The sequence below is a fragment of the Sinocyclocheilus rhinocerous genome, unplaced genomic scaffold (assembly GCF_001515625.1).
Source record: "Sinocyclocheilus rhinocerous isolate Xijiao unplaced genomic scaffold, SAMN03320098_v1.1 scaffold1084, whole genome shotgun sequence".
NCBI classification, from domain to species: domain Eukaryota; kingdom Metazoa; phylum Chordata; class Actinopteri; order Cypriniformes; family Cyprinidae; genus Sinocyclocheilus; species Sinocyclocheilus rhinocerous.
In genome coordinates this window covers 495,401-511,203 of record NW_015656001.1, presented here as the reverse complement: position 1 = coordinate 511,203, position 15,803 = coordinate 495,401, and the positions used below count along the sequence as shown (strand labels likewise).

Sequence of the window (15,803 nt, the reverse complement as noted above, 5' to 3'; positions counted from 1 at the left end):
CGACAGCTGATCCAGTCTGTCAGAGCACTGCAGCGGTACTGGGGCTCATGATTCTGTTCTTCTGCAGAAAGGCTGTGGGTACCATCTTGACCTCCTGGTGGTGGCTGTGATGCTCGGCGTGTGTTCTGTGATGGGCTTGCCCTGGTTCGTCGCTGCCACTGTCCTCTCCATCTCCCACGTCAACAGTTTGAAGGTGGAGTCGGAGTGCTCAGCCCCGGGAGAGCAGCCCAAGTTTTTGGGCATTCGTGAGCAGAGGGTTACTGGGCTCATGATCTTTGTGCTTATGGGTCTGTCTGTCTTCATGACATCTATTCTAAAGGTATGGCTCAGTTTGTAGTGCAAAAAATACAATAAAATATATAATTATTAACCCTATAAATATACTGTATCATTTGATATGCACATTTCTAAGGTTTCTTAATTGTCTACATGATCAAAAATTGGTTGAAAAACCTGTTTTGCTACTACGCAATTTCTATTGTCTGATTGACAATTTATACTTTTTAGCAAGTAAATGTTTTTAAGTATCATTCTAAATACATCCATGTTCAGGTTGTTACATGTGTCTATTTGCTGTAAAATCTTCACTGAGTTTTATGAAGTAAACATAAGAATACATTTTATATTCTTATGCCAATATTTCAAGATAAACACCAATTGGACTAAAGCAGTTTTGGTTTGCTTAATTGTCCTTAAATCTTTTTTTTTCTGTCCTCAGAAAAATCATGTTAAAATGTATACAATTTTAAGTCGTCTGATATGTCTTCATGGAGATTACACTGATTTACTTTTCAAGCTATCAGAATTTGATCTTACTTTTTGGCCATGTAAATATTTATAAATATAAAATATAACATATTTAACTTGGTTAGGGCCTCTGAAAACTGGAGTGAGCTCCATATTCTACTATATCATGCTATATGAGCTATAGAACATCTATAGAACATGATGCATCAAAAAAGGTTCCTAATAAAAATAAAACAAATATGCAATTTTCATTGTTTTATATTTTGTCTAAAGGTTCAGTAAACTCTTCCATTGCAATAAATAAATAAATAAATGAATAAAATGCATTAAAAAATTATAAAAAGACCACATGTCTGGCTTTACATGTTCTACTGAAGAAACAAAGTCACCTACATCTTGGATGCCCTGGGGGTAAGCAGATAAACATCAAATTTTCATATTTGGGTGAACTATCCCTTTAACTGTGTTTTTAATTGTAATTGTTCTGTTTCTTCATTTTAATTTTAATTTTTCTCTATAGTTTATCCCAATGCCTGTGTTGTATGGAGTGTTCCTCTACATGGGTGTCTCCTCACTCAAAGGCATACAGGTTAGCACACTTTCATTTTCACAATATTTGATCTAATTACAGGATTGATTTATGTCTTGTTTATACATGCAGGCCAAACTAAGGCTATGATGGATGTGTGGTCGTGTTGTTTGTGTATTCATTGCACTGCAGTTCTTTGACCGTATTAAGCTGTTCGGGATGCCGGCAAAGCACCAGCCTGACCTGATCTACCTGAGATACGTGCCGCTGTGGAAGGTTCACATATTCACAATAGTTCAGCTCACCTGCCTGGTGCTGCTGTGGGTCATCAAAGTGTCTGCTGCCGCGGTGGTCTTCCCTATGATGGTACGTTTAAAATTCACCATAAAATTTAATAGGTCCCCTTTACACCTGGCATTAACATGCTTTTTGTGTATTTGATGTTTTTTTTAGCCGAACTGCATTTACACCTTAATTCTAATGTGTCTCCAGTATGATTGGATCATGCTTACCTGCACAAATTTCAGATGTTGCATTAATTGAAACATTTTCTGAATTTTCAAACACTGACCGATATTCAAAACATTTAGAAATAATACTTTGTCATATCTTGCATTTTTTTTCTTTACAAACAATTTAAAGAATGTTAATATGGATAGCGAAGTCGAGAAAAGGTTTAAAAGTTATTTTTGGGTAGAAAAATTGGATTTAAAGTGTAATCCAGAAAAATCCTACAATATTGTTGATTAAATGTCTTTTTCACATTGCAAGAAAAAATACCAATAATGTCTCCATCAAAGTGATGTACAGTATATGACTGTTTGCAGCATAACCTTTATTATTGCATATTATTTGTGTAGCTTTTTTAATCAAAAAAATAAAAAATACAATTTAAAGCAAATTTATTATGTACTTGGAGTGCAATCTGCGCTGTTTATCTGCAGTTTATCTTTACTGCAAATTTTCCCCAAAATTTTGCACAAAAATTAGTTTCTGTCTCTGCATGCTCGTAGATTACATTTAGAAAATATATATTTATTCTTTTTTTAAAAAATCTTTATTCAGATTGTCCTGCTTATCATCCATTGTTTCATGTATTTTTACTCGGGTCTTGTATTTGCCTTCTGTAGGTTCTTGCTCTGGTATTTGTGAGGAAGCTTCTGGATTTCTGCTTCACGAAGAGGGAGCTTAGCTGGTTGGATGACCTAATACCAGAAAGCAAGAAGAAAAAGGAAGACGACAAAAAGAAAAAGGCAAAAGAGGTACTTCTTCAGGATGTGAACTGAAATTTTAAAGATGGTTCTCCTGTACCTCTTTATAGGCATTTAACATCAATATGATGCTTTGTTTATCTTCTCTTGATAATATATAGACTTTGAATATTTCTATCAACACACATTTCTTCTTCTATCATCTGGGTCCGAATTTTTGAACAACCTCCTTTTATGTCACTATCTGTCTACCCAGGAAGCACAGCGCATGATGGAGGCTGAAGGAGGAATGGAGATCCCTTATGATAATGGGGACCACTTAGAAATCCCTGTGAAGACCCTTAAAGTCAGGTTGGTGAAAGTTCATAGCTGCAGTATACAAGACATCCTGTGAAATCTAACCCTGTATGAGCTAAGGCATTTCTTCATGTGGGTTTCTCTTATTAAGCACCCTGTGTTGGCCTCATTCAAGGGCTCATTCAGTACGTTTTGACCTGTTTCTTTTGAGACAGATCTGACAGCGTAGTCTCCGACACCTCATACGAGGAAGACACAAGCGGAGTGGTTGGTCTTTTGTCTACTCTCAGGCCTGCTTGAGTTCTGGTTACCGCATACTCCCTCTTTACAGCTATTAATCCTCACTTACATTTATTTAACGCTGAGTATTTTGCACATCACTATTTGAGTGCATTTCTCTGACAGCTCTGCATTGGTTAAAGCTATTGATGCACCTCCTTCAACTCATCCTTTCCCAATGCAGAACAGCTTCAGATGATGATTGTTGCTCATGATTTACCTTGTATGTCTGGTAATTGACAGTTCATGTGTAAACCAGAGCTCAGTATTATCTAAATAAATTAACCAGGGCCATCTCATTGACAGACAGCTGTGTCATTGACCTGTACACTTGTTAAGCTTCACTAACAGGTTACAAGAGCATTGTTGGAGCGCTATCTCTCATTACATTAATATAAGGGGTATTAATATTACATCAGTGACTCATTTAGCCTTTAAATGACAGCTGAAGACAATTTCTTTACATTTCCTTGCCTCAAGGCCAGTGTAATCCACATTATTAATGGCTCTCTGGAATTGTGGTCAGTTGTGCAGTTATGTGGTCGGATATTTTATATAATTACACAAGATTAATCATTATTAATTGTATCTATCTCAAAAATGTGCTCAAACCAGTTGTTGTTTTCACCATGATGATTATACTTTAGACATACATTACTGTTAAAAAGTTTAGGGTCAGTAAGAAGAATTTCACATTAAAATGAAATTACAATTTATTTGGCAAGGATGAAATAAATGAATCCAAAGTGACAGAAATCATTTTTAAGGTTTTAATGGCTTTACTTTTTCAAATAAATGCTGTTATTTTGAACTTTCTATTCATTACATAATCCTAAGAAAAGTCACAGTTTCCACAAAAAATATTAAGCAGCATAGCTGTTTTAAATATATTGTTCAGCTTTGCTACCAGAGAAATAAATTATATTTTAAAATATACTAAACAGAATTTTTTTTTAAATTGTTATAATCTTTAACAATATTACTACTGTTTACTGTATTATTACTGTGTTTACATTGTTACTGTATTTTTTTATCAAATAAATGCAGCCTTGATAAGACTTATTTCAAAAACTTTTTAAAAAATCTTACCGACCTCAATTTTTTAAATGGTTTGCTATTTTTTTTAAGCATTTCTTTAGTTATAGGTTGCCCTGTGAATGTGGATTTTGTTTTGGGAGTTCAAGGATTGATTTTGTTGTTGTTCTTGTTTGGCAAGTTTGGTCCGTTTTGTCTCATATCTGCTTCGTGTCCATTTCACGGTTACTTTATCTTATCTAGAATGGTCTTATAGAAGAAAAACAGTTCCATAAGGTTGATGTTTAGCTTTCAGCAAGGGAGCAAGTAAAACTTTGTCTATCTGACTCAAAGCTGCTTTGATTACTAACATGACATATTACTCCTGAACAACATTAAATGCTCACCTCTGAAATAACACACAGGGTCTGCGCTGGGAAGGTTTGTCTTTGGTTCATCTGATGTGATTTTCATGCTTTATTAATCAAATGGCCATCAGGCACTGTGCTGGTGAACAGGGAGAGAAGGGAGTGTGTTAAAGTGTGGGCGACCAGCTGTAAGTGCTCTGATGTGTCTTTTCTGCAGCACTGACCCCTCTGTGGTTAACATATCTGATGAGATGGCCAAAACTGCTGTGTGGAAAGCTGTCGCCATGAGCTCTGACAGTGCCAAAGTATTGAAACCTAGTGCCAGGTAGCCTTGTTCCTCTAACCTCATCCCTGTTTTTCATAGCACTGTTTCCTCTCACTGCTTCAACACACAGCCTGTTTTTCCTGCATAGATGTAAAGCTGTACAGATGAACTGTAGATTTTAACCAGTAAAGGCCTGTTTGTCCGAGTTTTCATTTGAACGTATATTGTTCAATTTGATTCAGTGCAACTACTTATTTAAGACTGTGTTTATGAATAATTGAAGTTAATTATTGCAAATGAGTCCCAATGTACTATTTTATATATTAATTTATATAAATTAGTGCTGTCAAACGATTAATCGCATCCAAAATAAGTTTTTGTTTACATAATATATGTGTGTGTACTGTGTATATTTATAAAGTGTATATATAAATACACACACATGCATGTATATATTTAATATATTTGTTTTAGAAAAGTATTTTTATATACAAAATTAGGATTTTATAAAAGTTATTAGTTTGCGTTTTTCATTTATCTTCATGTGACCAGGCCTTTATCCGTTGTTTAAAACCAATGCCTGTGAAAAGTGTGTGTGTGCTGGATTTGCTTTTGCATATATCATGTTTGTGCTTCATTGAATCTGATATTGTGTGTTGCAAGTATGGTGATATTAACATTTAGAAACATTTTGCTGGGCACCTGCTTTGAGTTAATTTTTCCTTCATCTTTTCTCTTTGTTTTACAGTGAAGAGAAGACGGCTAGTATTAAGATCAGTGTGGAGGATGAGCAGGGGGATAAATGTGTGGATACAGAGACGTCATTATGAGAGACAGACTTTGAGAGCTCACTGTGGACACGTGCAGGGCCCTTCCCAGAGTCCTCTAGTCTGGAACGGTGTTGCTCTGTTCTGTGTGCCCTTCCAACCTGCCAAAGTCAAGCCAAAGGTAGAGACGCCCGATAGAGGGCTGAGATATGGCTTCCAGGTATATTTATCGAAGTTTCTATTTTTAATCACACCAACAAACCCTTTTTTATTTTGTACAATTTGTTTTTAATATGAATAAAGCACCATGATTCCAGACATTTAGGGTATGTTTGTGTGTGTGTACTGTGTATATTTATAAAGTGTATATATAAATACACACACATGCATGTATATATTTAAGAAAAATATTGTTTATATTTTAAATATATTTATATATAATATAAATTCTATGAATATAAATATATACATGCAAATACATGTTAATATTTTCGAAATATATACTGTATGTGTGTGTATTTATATATACATTATAAATATACACGGTACATGCATATATTATGTAAATCACCTAAGATATTTTTCTTTCAGTATATTAAAATGCTGTTTGTTGCAGAGTGCTGCTTTTAAAATAAATAAATAAATAAATGCATATATGAGAAAATGTCTCGTTGAGACCAAAGGTGGTGACATTAGGCTGCATGACTGACTTTCCAAACTACTGGAAAAAGAGCGTGCAAAGCGAACACTTCAAAATGTCACATGAAGGACATATTAAACCTAAATACAAAGTAAATTATTATTATTATTGTACTTGTAAAAATGTAATTCCCAATGATGGTCTGACAGATTACTTGATTTATGTACAAATACTATATTAAAACAAAACAGTGCAGAAGGAGAACAAACAGATCAATTCTTGCAGTCACTCTGAAAATAAATAGCAAGAAAAATTCATACTTGAGTAATGTAAATTGCTCCAGATTGTGTTAAAGCGTTTCCCCCCACATTCATTCATGTGTTTACATCGTTTCTCTTTTTTTAGTGTTATAAAATAGAATTTTGTATTGTTAGTACGTATGATTTTTACAATGTGTTAATCAACTAATTTATTAACGGTCATTTAATGGTCAAATAGACGACACAGAGGCATGATGGGGCAGAAGGACTGCTGCAGTGTTGTTGACCTGTCATTTCTTTCCTCTTCTGTTACTGGTGTTAATGTGCACTTTAGGTAGGCTTGCCATCGCGGCTGTAGGCCTGACAACAACTTATTTAATCTAGAGTAGTCTCAGGAAACTCCTTTTTTGCACTCTTTCCCCACACTACTTTTTTATGTTTGGAAAAAAAAATCACATGTCCTCCTTTTTGATTTTCATTTTATTAGAAATGTCTTTTAATTTTACACTGAATTGTGAGATGTAAACGCAGAATTACCTTATTTGTTTGTTTGTTTTATTTTGTGGTGGAAACTTCTATAGCTTTAGGGGTTGCCAAGTATAGTTAATTTGAATTGAGTAATTTGTTTGCAGTAGTAAGCTAGCTTACTGCCCTCGTGCTCACACAGAGCTTCATAGATCCCACAGTGACAATGAAATACCTCTGACTGCTATACTGTATGTGAAAGCACTCTTTGATTTGTACATCACTACGTTCATTCTGTACACTTTCACTCTTGCAGCAAGTTGCTTGTTAAATGTAATCAATAAATGCTGTAGTCTGTGGGTGGGAATGAAATTGAATATCCGGAAGATGGTTTTCAGTCATATGTGGTTAGTATCTTGCTTTATTAGCCTCACAGTAAGACTCTGAACAAGTGTTGCTGCCGTGGTGTTCGGAGCTTCTGTCTGCACAATGTATTAAAAACATGTACTTTTACAGAATTCTGCCCAGTTCAGACAGATGTTTCCCTTGTGAACTGGCCAAATCAAGATTTAAGAAAATGTAGGACATAAAGTTTTGAATTTGTACAATATAAACACACAGGGGAGAGAGCTGTCTTTTGTAATGTTGAAGTTATTAAAGGAGAAAAAAAGAAAGAAATGTCTGATGTCTTTAATCTAATGTTTGTCTTGGTTTTTATTTGGTGGGATTTTTTTCCCCTGAATAATATTAATGCTACACTAAAAAAAATGCATGCGCTGTCTCTCTCTATATATAGCAGTCTAACGTAGTTTTCCAAACTATGTCTTTATTTTAGCAAATACAAGTTCATTGGCTATAAATAATTATAGGTTTATTTTAGAGCCGTCGGGGCGGATTTCGCGGGAAATTTCATGCATACGTCATGTCCGTACAGAGAGATGTTTGGGTAGCATAAATCTGAAATTGTAACGAACGAGAAAAATCGACTATAGATCATTAAAAACGGTTAATTTCAAACCTGCTCTGATAAAATGAACCAACCATGCGTTCACCGGTGCCTCGATCCACACTCGTACACGAAGAGCAAACATCTTCAGTATGACTCGTGCAGTTTTATTTTTTAACCGCTAGAGGGCCAAATGTTATATAGCTTTAAAGTGGTTGTTTCAAATCATTACTTTTTAAATAAACTTTCAAGGCACACTAACCAAATAATCTTTTTTTCTGAGTGTGAATGGGGACGATTCAATGAAAATTAAAGTTATGTATACTCTTATTAGCAATTTACAAACACAAAAATAGACTTCTTCACCAGCTAAATGACCAGTCCAGTTCAGTTGATGAAAACATACACTGCGCCTTAAAATTCACATGAACATTATACTTAAAAACAACAAAAAGTTTCAATGATTGACTCAAATACCATTTAATTGGTCAAATAAAAACAAAACAAAAAAAAGAAACCGAGTCTTGAACACTTCACATGCATGTCAATTGAAATGTAAAGGATATTTCTGAATTACAACAAAACACATGCTACAAATTGATCTCTTTAATAATACTATGGCAGTGATTACAGTCCTTCAGCTTGGTTTTTAAAGGACTATTATTATTACTACATGACGTCAGGAAAGGAACTGGGACAAAAACTTGTCTGTTGCCATTTCCTTAATCTTGGGAAATGAGCACAACACTAGCACTGGTAAACTTCAGTACAGAAACCGACATGATCCAAATGACAATACATTTAAAACATTAAAAGAGAGAAAATACTTCAGATAGCTACTCTAATACATAACACGGATCATGATTTCCACACACACAAAAGAGTAACAAGCAGTTTATTTACAACCATTGACTAATAAAATTAAGTTTGCAGATTTAAAAAAAATAACACTATAGACTATCATAATCCTCCCTAAAACTATATAACTTTTTGTAGGTCACTTTGGTAAGAGCATCTGCCCAAAACAAATGTAAATTTTAAAACTATACACAAAAAGTGTTTTACAAAACGTCACCGGTTGAAAATCCAAAAGATATTTTATGCACAAAAAGTGAAATGATTTAAGTAAACAATTGTCTGGACCATATGCAACCGGCAAACAGCAGCACCATCGATGGCAAAAATCACAGTCATCCTAATAAAAGACATTTTAACAAGCGTGAGAACAGATGGTTAAAGGAATAGTTTATCAACAAACAAAAAACTTAAATATGCTTAAAATTGACTCAAAGCCATCCAAGGTGTAGATGAGTTTGTTTCTTCATCAGAACAGATTTGTAGAAATTAAGCATTACATCACTTGCTCACCAATGTTTCCTCTGCAGTGAATGGGTGCCGTCAGAAATAATAAAAGTCTTTATGGACAAAATCTGTTCTGATGAAGAAACCAACTCATCTACATCTTAGATGGAGTACACTTTCAGCAAATTTCATTTTTGGGTGAACTATTCCTTTAAGTGAAAAGGGGTGATTCGATACTGATTGACTCTCTCACAGCGGTTCAAACATCTCTTACAGCTTATCAAAACAAAACGGACACCAAAAGTGCAGGGCTCAAGAAAAACACATCTGACCTTTACAAAAATAATCATTGCTGTGTACATACACACACATATCAAAGACAGGAAAACAGTAAGGTGAGGGGAAAACTGCTGTTATCTCACATCTCTCACTGTTTTGGGAACTCGAAGGACTTTGTAAATGTTGTTGTGAAAGAGAGTGGAGAAGTGAGGACGTGAATCCCTCCACACGAGAGTGCAAAGTGGCACTTTTCCTGCATTTTGTGCATCCTCCACGTCCCAGATCTCAGGCATGCTGCAACCGGGCCTGGAGAAGAAGAAGAAACGCATGTGAGATGAAAGAACTGATCAGACCGCGGTATCAATTCAAAGTATGCAGCATTTACTTGGAGCGTCTGGTGCACCACGAGTCCTCAAGGATGAAATAGTCCACCTGCAGCTTTATTAAGTTTCGCTTCATTACCTCAGCTGGCTTTCGGCTGTACATGGCATACACCATCTTTGTTCTTTCTCTGAATAAGGACAAATTAAGTCAAACGCTTTACATTGACATAATATTGTTTTGTCAATGTAAATCAAACGCTTTACATTGACAAAACAATATTATGAGAATTAAATACTGTAGAGATGAAGCGTATGTTAAATCATGTGTACCTCAATCCTGCGTCTTCATAGTGTGGGTGGTTCACTATGGCTCTTCCTGTGGACAGTTTCACACTCGCCATGGTGGGCATTGCACCAGCAAACACAGCATCTACAGGAACATTGCATGGATGCAGGAGTCAGACACTGGTCACAGGAAGTGAGATGCTTCATTTTGTGCCGTTGAACAGCAAAAGTTTCTCACTAGGGCTTGTGTTGTCTTTGATCCACTCCAGGAGCTCTTCTTGAGGGAAGTTACTGAATTCTCCTATGATGTCCCATTGACTCTGCAGGTTGGTGACTCCTTGGACTGCCATGATGGATAATATTCCCACGACTGTCAGCTGGAGTTTAAACTTCTCTCCTACCCAGCCAAACAGCTGCAGATGAAATCAAAACATTAGTCACACCACATTTGAAAAGCTTTTGCTCAAATCAGCTTCCTTGCATTATGGACATTTTGGGGCGAGTTATGGAGAATGAATAGTTGGGTCACCTGTCTGGAGCAGATCAAACAGGACATGATGCACATGTGAGGAGTGAGGAAGAGCTTCAGTCTCATGATGAGCACAGCCAGCAATGCAAACGCCACCAGCTGCAGACTGTGATACACCAGCTAGACAAACATCACAAGAAAAAAAACAGCCTCTGGATATCATCGCCATGGGTCACATACGTTGCATTCAGAAAGTATTTAGAACCCCTTCACTTTTTTCAATTTTGTTATGTTGCAGCCTGATACTACAATTGTTTAAATTCTTTTTTTTTTCTCATGAATCTACACTCCGTACCTCATAATGACAAAGTGAAAGTAGAATTTTAGAAATGTCTGTAAATGTATTAAAAAGAAAAAACTGAAATGTGACTCAGTACTTAGTTGAAGCACCTTTTTGGGTATGACGCAACAAGCTTTGCACACCTGGATTGGGGGATTTTCTGCCATTCTTCTTTGCAAATCTGCTCAAGCTTGGTCAGGTTGGATGGGGACCGTCGGTGGACAGCCATTTTCAGGTCTCTCCAGAGATGTTCGATAGGGTTCAAGTCAGGGCTCTGGCTGGACCACTCTAGGACATTCACAGAGCTCTCCCTAAGCCATTCCTCTGTTGCCTTGGCTGTGTGCTTCGGGTCATTGTCCTGTTGAAAGTTGAACCTTCTGCCCAGTCTGAGGTTCTGAATGCTCTGGACTAGTTTTTCATTAAGGCTATCTCTATATTTTGGTGCATTGAGCTTTTCTTCTACACTGATGTGTCCCTCAGTCCCTGCCACTGAAAAACAGCCCCGCAGCATGAGGCTGCTACCAGCACACTTTACTTTTAGGATGGTACTCTGCAGGTGATGAGCAGTGCCTGGTTTCCTTCAAACATGATGCTTGGAATTGAGGTTCATCAGACCAGAGAATCTTGTTTCTCCCAGTCTGAGGGTGCTTTAGGTGCTGTTTTGCAAATTCCAAGTGTGTTTTCATGTGTCTTTACTGAGGAGAGGATTGCGTCTGGCCACACTGACATAAAGCCCAGATTGGTGGAGTGTTGCAGTGATGTTTGTCCTTCTCTAGGTTTCCTCCATCTGCACATATGATCATGGAGCTCAACTAGAGTGACCATCAGCTTCTTGGTCACCAGTCTAACCAAAGTCCTTCATCAATTGCTCAGTTTGGCCAGGAGGCCAGCTCTTGGAAGAGTCCTGGTTGTGCCAAACCTCTTCCATTTGAGAATTATGGAAGCCACTGGGCTCTTGGGAACCTTCAGTGCAGCAGAATTTTTTTGTAGCCTTCCCCAGATCTGTGCCTCGATCCAATACTGTCTCTGAGCTCTGCAGGCAGTTCCTTTGACCTCAGGGCTTGGTTTTCGCTCTGATATGCATTATCAGCTCTAAGGCTTTTATAGAGAGGTGTGTGCCTTTCCAAATCATGTCCAATCAATTTATTTTACCACAGGTGGACTCCGATCAAGGTGTAGAAACATCTCAGCAGTGATCAAGAGAAAGGGGAGGTACCTGAGCTAAATTTCAAGTGTTGTTGCAAAGGGTCTGAATACTTATGTAAATGTGATATTTCAGTTTTTTGTTTTTTTTATAAATTTACAGACATTTCTAAATTTTTGCTTCCACTTTTTCATGAGATTTTCTTTTTTATGAGGTACAGAGTGTAGATTAATGAGAAAAAAAAATGAATTTAAACAATTGTAGTATCAGGCTGCAACATAAAATTGAAAAACGTGAAGGGGGTCTGAATACTTTATGAATGCACTGTACATTGCTTTATATACATCAATTAAGGGGAAAAAAACTTGAATCATAAAAAGCTACACATAAAATTACAGAAACTTACCACTCCCTTTGCCAGCACCTGGCTCCTGAAAAATGGAAGAACAAAATTTAGGAAATAGTAGCCATTATTATCCAAAGAAATGTAAATATATTCTACTATTTATTAGTTAGGGGTCAGTAAGATTTATTTTATTTTTTTTGATTGAAAGAAAAAGAGAAAAATCCTTACTGCAGTAATTTTGCAAGGACATAAATTATTTAAAAGTGAAAAGACATATAATTTTACAAAAGATTGTATTTCAAATAAATGCTGTTCTTTTGAACTTTCTATTCATCAAAGAATCCCGAAAAAATATTAAGCAGTACAACTATTTTCAGTGTTGATAACTAGAAATGTTTCTTGAGCAGCAAAACAGCATAATAAAATATTTCTGAAGGATCATGTGACTGAAGACTGGAGTAATGGCTGTAGAAAATTCAGCTTTGCCATCACAGGAATAAATAAGATATTAAAAAATATGAAAAAGAAAAGTTATTGTAAACTGTAATAATACTGTATAATTGACCAAATAAATTCAGCCTTGGTGAACCTAAGAGACTTAAAAAAAAAAAACAAAGCAAAAAAGTACATACTTTTGAACCATAGTGTATATTTTTTTATTCTATACAGAAAGAATACAATTGATTAAATATAATTTATACATTTTTTATTTGTGTCCTTTTATTTTCTTTTATGTAACATTTTTCACATACCCTCTGCTCACTGTTCATGTTCACAACAATCATGCCAGTAAAGTGCTGTAGCTATATAGAATACTTACTGCTCCATTTCATCATCCTCTGACTTTTCTGTCGTCTTATTTCTGAGAAACACAATAATGTCCTGTATAGTCTGAACTCGGGAAGCAAAAGGAGGAAGCATATGGAGGGAACTTTAGTGTGTCGATTACTTCTACAAAAACGCTTATGAGAAAAGTTTAGAGTAAAGAGTAAAGAGAAAACTTAGGTAAAGAGAAACTCTAAAGCAACTGATAAACACCAAACTGACAGAAAACTGTAAACCTAGAATATTGTTGCAAATAGATAAAAGCAGGACACACATACCAAAATGTAGGAGGGGTAAATCATCCATTATCTAAGTGAAAACAACTCACCCTTCCAGCAATAAAACCCACAATCAGCACGTTAATTGGAAGCAGCATGGTTTTGATGTACCGGATGAGAGTCTGCAAACACATTAAGTCCAATAAAAAAAGAGCTTTAAGGGGAAACTGATGACTGACTGCAAGGAAATAGATCACATTACCCACCTCTGTTTCGATGAAGTCAAACTCAGCAGCACACGTGTACATCATCGTGTCAAAGTCTTTGTAGCTTGTGAACTTGGATTTGATCAGACTGCTGATGTGGGCCTATAATTCAAAACAAAAACAAAATTAAAATTGCAAAAGCCTTGCAAAGTGTTCAACGGACCCCTAAATCTAAAGCTAACTGATGTTTCACAGCACTGCTCTCCTTTTTACTCACATCATCTGATGCCCCAAAGATCACTGAGAGCATGAACTTCAGAATGACAGTGGAGACCACCCATGCAAGGCACTGCATGACCTAACAAAAACACAACTGTTTTTTTAAGTCAATTCAGGCACATTTTACTGCTGCATCAGTCAGTACACAGTACTGCTTGTGCTCTTACCCATGTGAAGAGTCCAGGTTTGAATATACCAACCAACCAATCCCTGAGTGCAATTATACCCTGAAATGAAAGCAGACCAACCAGTAAATCTTGCATGTTTCTTCACAGTATGTTTGTGTTTGAGGTCATATATTTGTATGTACTTTGTACTTAGTCATGGATACTTATTTGGTCATTTTCTACACAAGACAATATTAAACACATCAGCTTCTGGTGTCCTAGGAACCGACTATACCACACTGTGTGCTTTCCGGAGCAAGTAGCTAATGAGTGCAGCAACGAGCCTTCACACTGTCCAACTCACCCAGATGGAGACCAGTGAAGAGGCGTAGAAGGATGTCAACAGCATCGAGTTCCCGAACATTAGAAGAAAACAGACGGCCAAGGAGATCTGTGAGGAGCAGTCAGTTCATCAGTGAATCAGAAAGACAACATGAGCAATATTGTAGCTCTATTAATAAAGTCTTTACATTACCATGTGAGTTACTAAGACAGACTGCATTTTTGCCGGACTCAGATATCCCAGGATATATGAAGCAAAAAGGGATGCCACCTGCAAAACACACAAACATTCTTGTCATGGCATCCTTTGCTATCTTGCTGCAAAACAATTTTCTCATAACAGCTAAAATTGAAAACTGGATTGCACAATATTCCTGAGGCATGCAATCATGTTAGACTTATCTAGGTCTTCTTCAGGCAAAATATCATTACAAATGACTCTGACTCTGGAGGGGAACTGCATTACGTTTCTATTAGGGAACTGTCAACATCGTTCAAAAGTTTGAGGTCAGTAAGATTTTTTGTTTTGAAAGAAGAAGTGAATACTTTCATTCAGCAAGAATGCATTACTACATTAATCAAAAGTAACAGTGAAAACATGGAACAAAGATTTCTATTCCAAATAAACTCTTATTTTGAACTTTCTATTCGTATAAGACTTCTGAAAAAAATTATGTATCACAGTTTCCACAAAAATATTAAGCAGCACAACTGTTTTCAAAACTGAGAATATTTTCTTTCAACATTGAGAATATTTTCTAAGGGACTAAATCAGCATATTCGAATGATCTGTAATTTCTGTTGAAAATCTGAAAATCAACTTTGCCACTGCAGGAATAAATTGTGACCCTGGACCACAAAACCAGTCTTAACTCGCTTGGGTATATTTTTAGCAATAGCCAAAAAAACATTGCATGGGTCAAAATTATCGATTTTTCTTTTATGCCAAAAATCATTAGGATGTTAAGTAAAGATCATGTTCCATGAAGATATTTTGTAAATTTCCTACTGTAAATATATCAAAACTTAATTTTTGATTAGTAATATGCATTGCTAAGAACTTCTTTTGGACAACTTTAAAGGCGATTTTCTCAGTATTTAGATTTTTTTTTCACCCTCAGATTCCAGATATTCAAATAGTTGTATCTCGGCCAAATATGGTCTTATCCTAACATATTTATTTATTCAGCTTTCAGATGATGTATAAATCTCAATTTAAAAAAATTGACCCTTATGACTGGTTTTGTGGTCCAGGGTCACAATTACGTTTTAAAACATTATGATAGAAACATTATTATTATCATTATTATCATTATTTTGGGAAGTGGTGGCCTAATGGTTAGAGAGTCGGACTCGTAACCCAAAGGTTGCGAGTTCGAGTCTCAGGTCCGGCAGGGATTGTAGGTGGGGGGTGAATGTAGTGAATGTACAGCGCTCTCTTCCACCTTCAATACCACGACTGAGGTGCCCTTGAGCAAGGCACCAAACCCCCAACTGCTCCCCGGGCACCGCAGCATAAATGGCTGCCCACTGCTCCGGGTGTGTGTTCA

At 36.3% G+C, this 15,803-nt stretch overlaps 2 protein-coding genes across 5 annotated transcripts in view; one reads left to right on the top strand and one right to left on the bottom strand.

The window, feature by feature from the left end:
• The window catches only part of LOC107719126 (sodium bicarbonate cotransporter 3), a 54,786-nt gene extending 48,982 nt beyond the window's left edge, over nt 1-5,804 (top strand). For 3 of the 4 annotated variants that reach the window (XM_016526476.1, XM_016526478.1, XM_016526477.1), the window contains 7 exons: nt 68-319; nt 1,268-1,336; nt 1,469-1,642; nt 2,407-2,538; nt 2,744-2,838; nt 4,663-4,770; nt 5,459-5,804. In XM_016526476.1, coding sequence (XP_016381962.1) covers nt 68-319; nt 1,268-1,336; nt 1,469-1,642; nt 2,407-2,538; nt 2,744-2,838; nt 4,663-4,770; nt 5,459-5,540 — 912 coding nt within the window. In that variant the 3' untranslated portion in view covers nt 5,541-5,804. The remainder of the gene's footprint in view (nt 1-67; nt 320-1,267; nt 1,337-1,468; nt 1,643-2,406; nt 2,539-2,743; nt 2,839-4,662; nt 4,771-5,458) is intronic. The other variant, XM_016526479.1, reaches the window with a different exon arrangement.
• A 3,467-nt stretch (nt 5,805-9,271) lies between these two features.
• Nucleotides 9,272-15,803, bottom strand: part of LOC107719125 (probable C-mannosyltransferase DPY19L1) — an 11,722-nt gene continuing 5,190 nt past the window's right edge. Inside the window, exons 10-22 of the mRNA XM_016526475.1 lie at nt 14,447-14,524; nt 14,276-14,362; nt 13,972-14,031; nt 13,803-13,883; nt 13,586-13,687; nt 13,430-13,501; nt 13,097-13,167; nt 12,337-12,361; nt 10,507-10,626; nt 10,216-10,390; nt 10,023-10,122; nt 9,755-9,880; nt 9,272-9,675 (exon numbers count right to left, since the gene is read on the bottom strand). Coding sequence (XP_016381961.1) covers nt 9,504-9,675; nt 9,755-9,880; nt 10,023-10,122; nt 10,216-10,390; nt 10,507-10,626; nt 12,337-12,361; nt 13,097-13,167; nt 13,430-13,501; nt 13,586-13,687; nt 13,803-13,883; nt 13,972-14,031; nt 14,276-14,362; nt 14,447-14,524 — 1,269 coding nt within the window. The 3' untranslated portion in view covers nt 9,272-9,503. The remainder of the gene's footprint in view (nt 9,676-9,754; nt 9,881-10,022; nt 10,123-10,215; nt 10,391-10,506; nt 10,627-12,336; nt 12,362-13,096; nt 13,168-13,429; nt 13,502-13,585; nt 13,688-13,802; nt 13,884-13,971; nt 14,032-14,275; nt 14,363-14,446; nt 14,525-15,803) is intronic.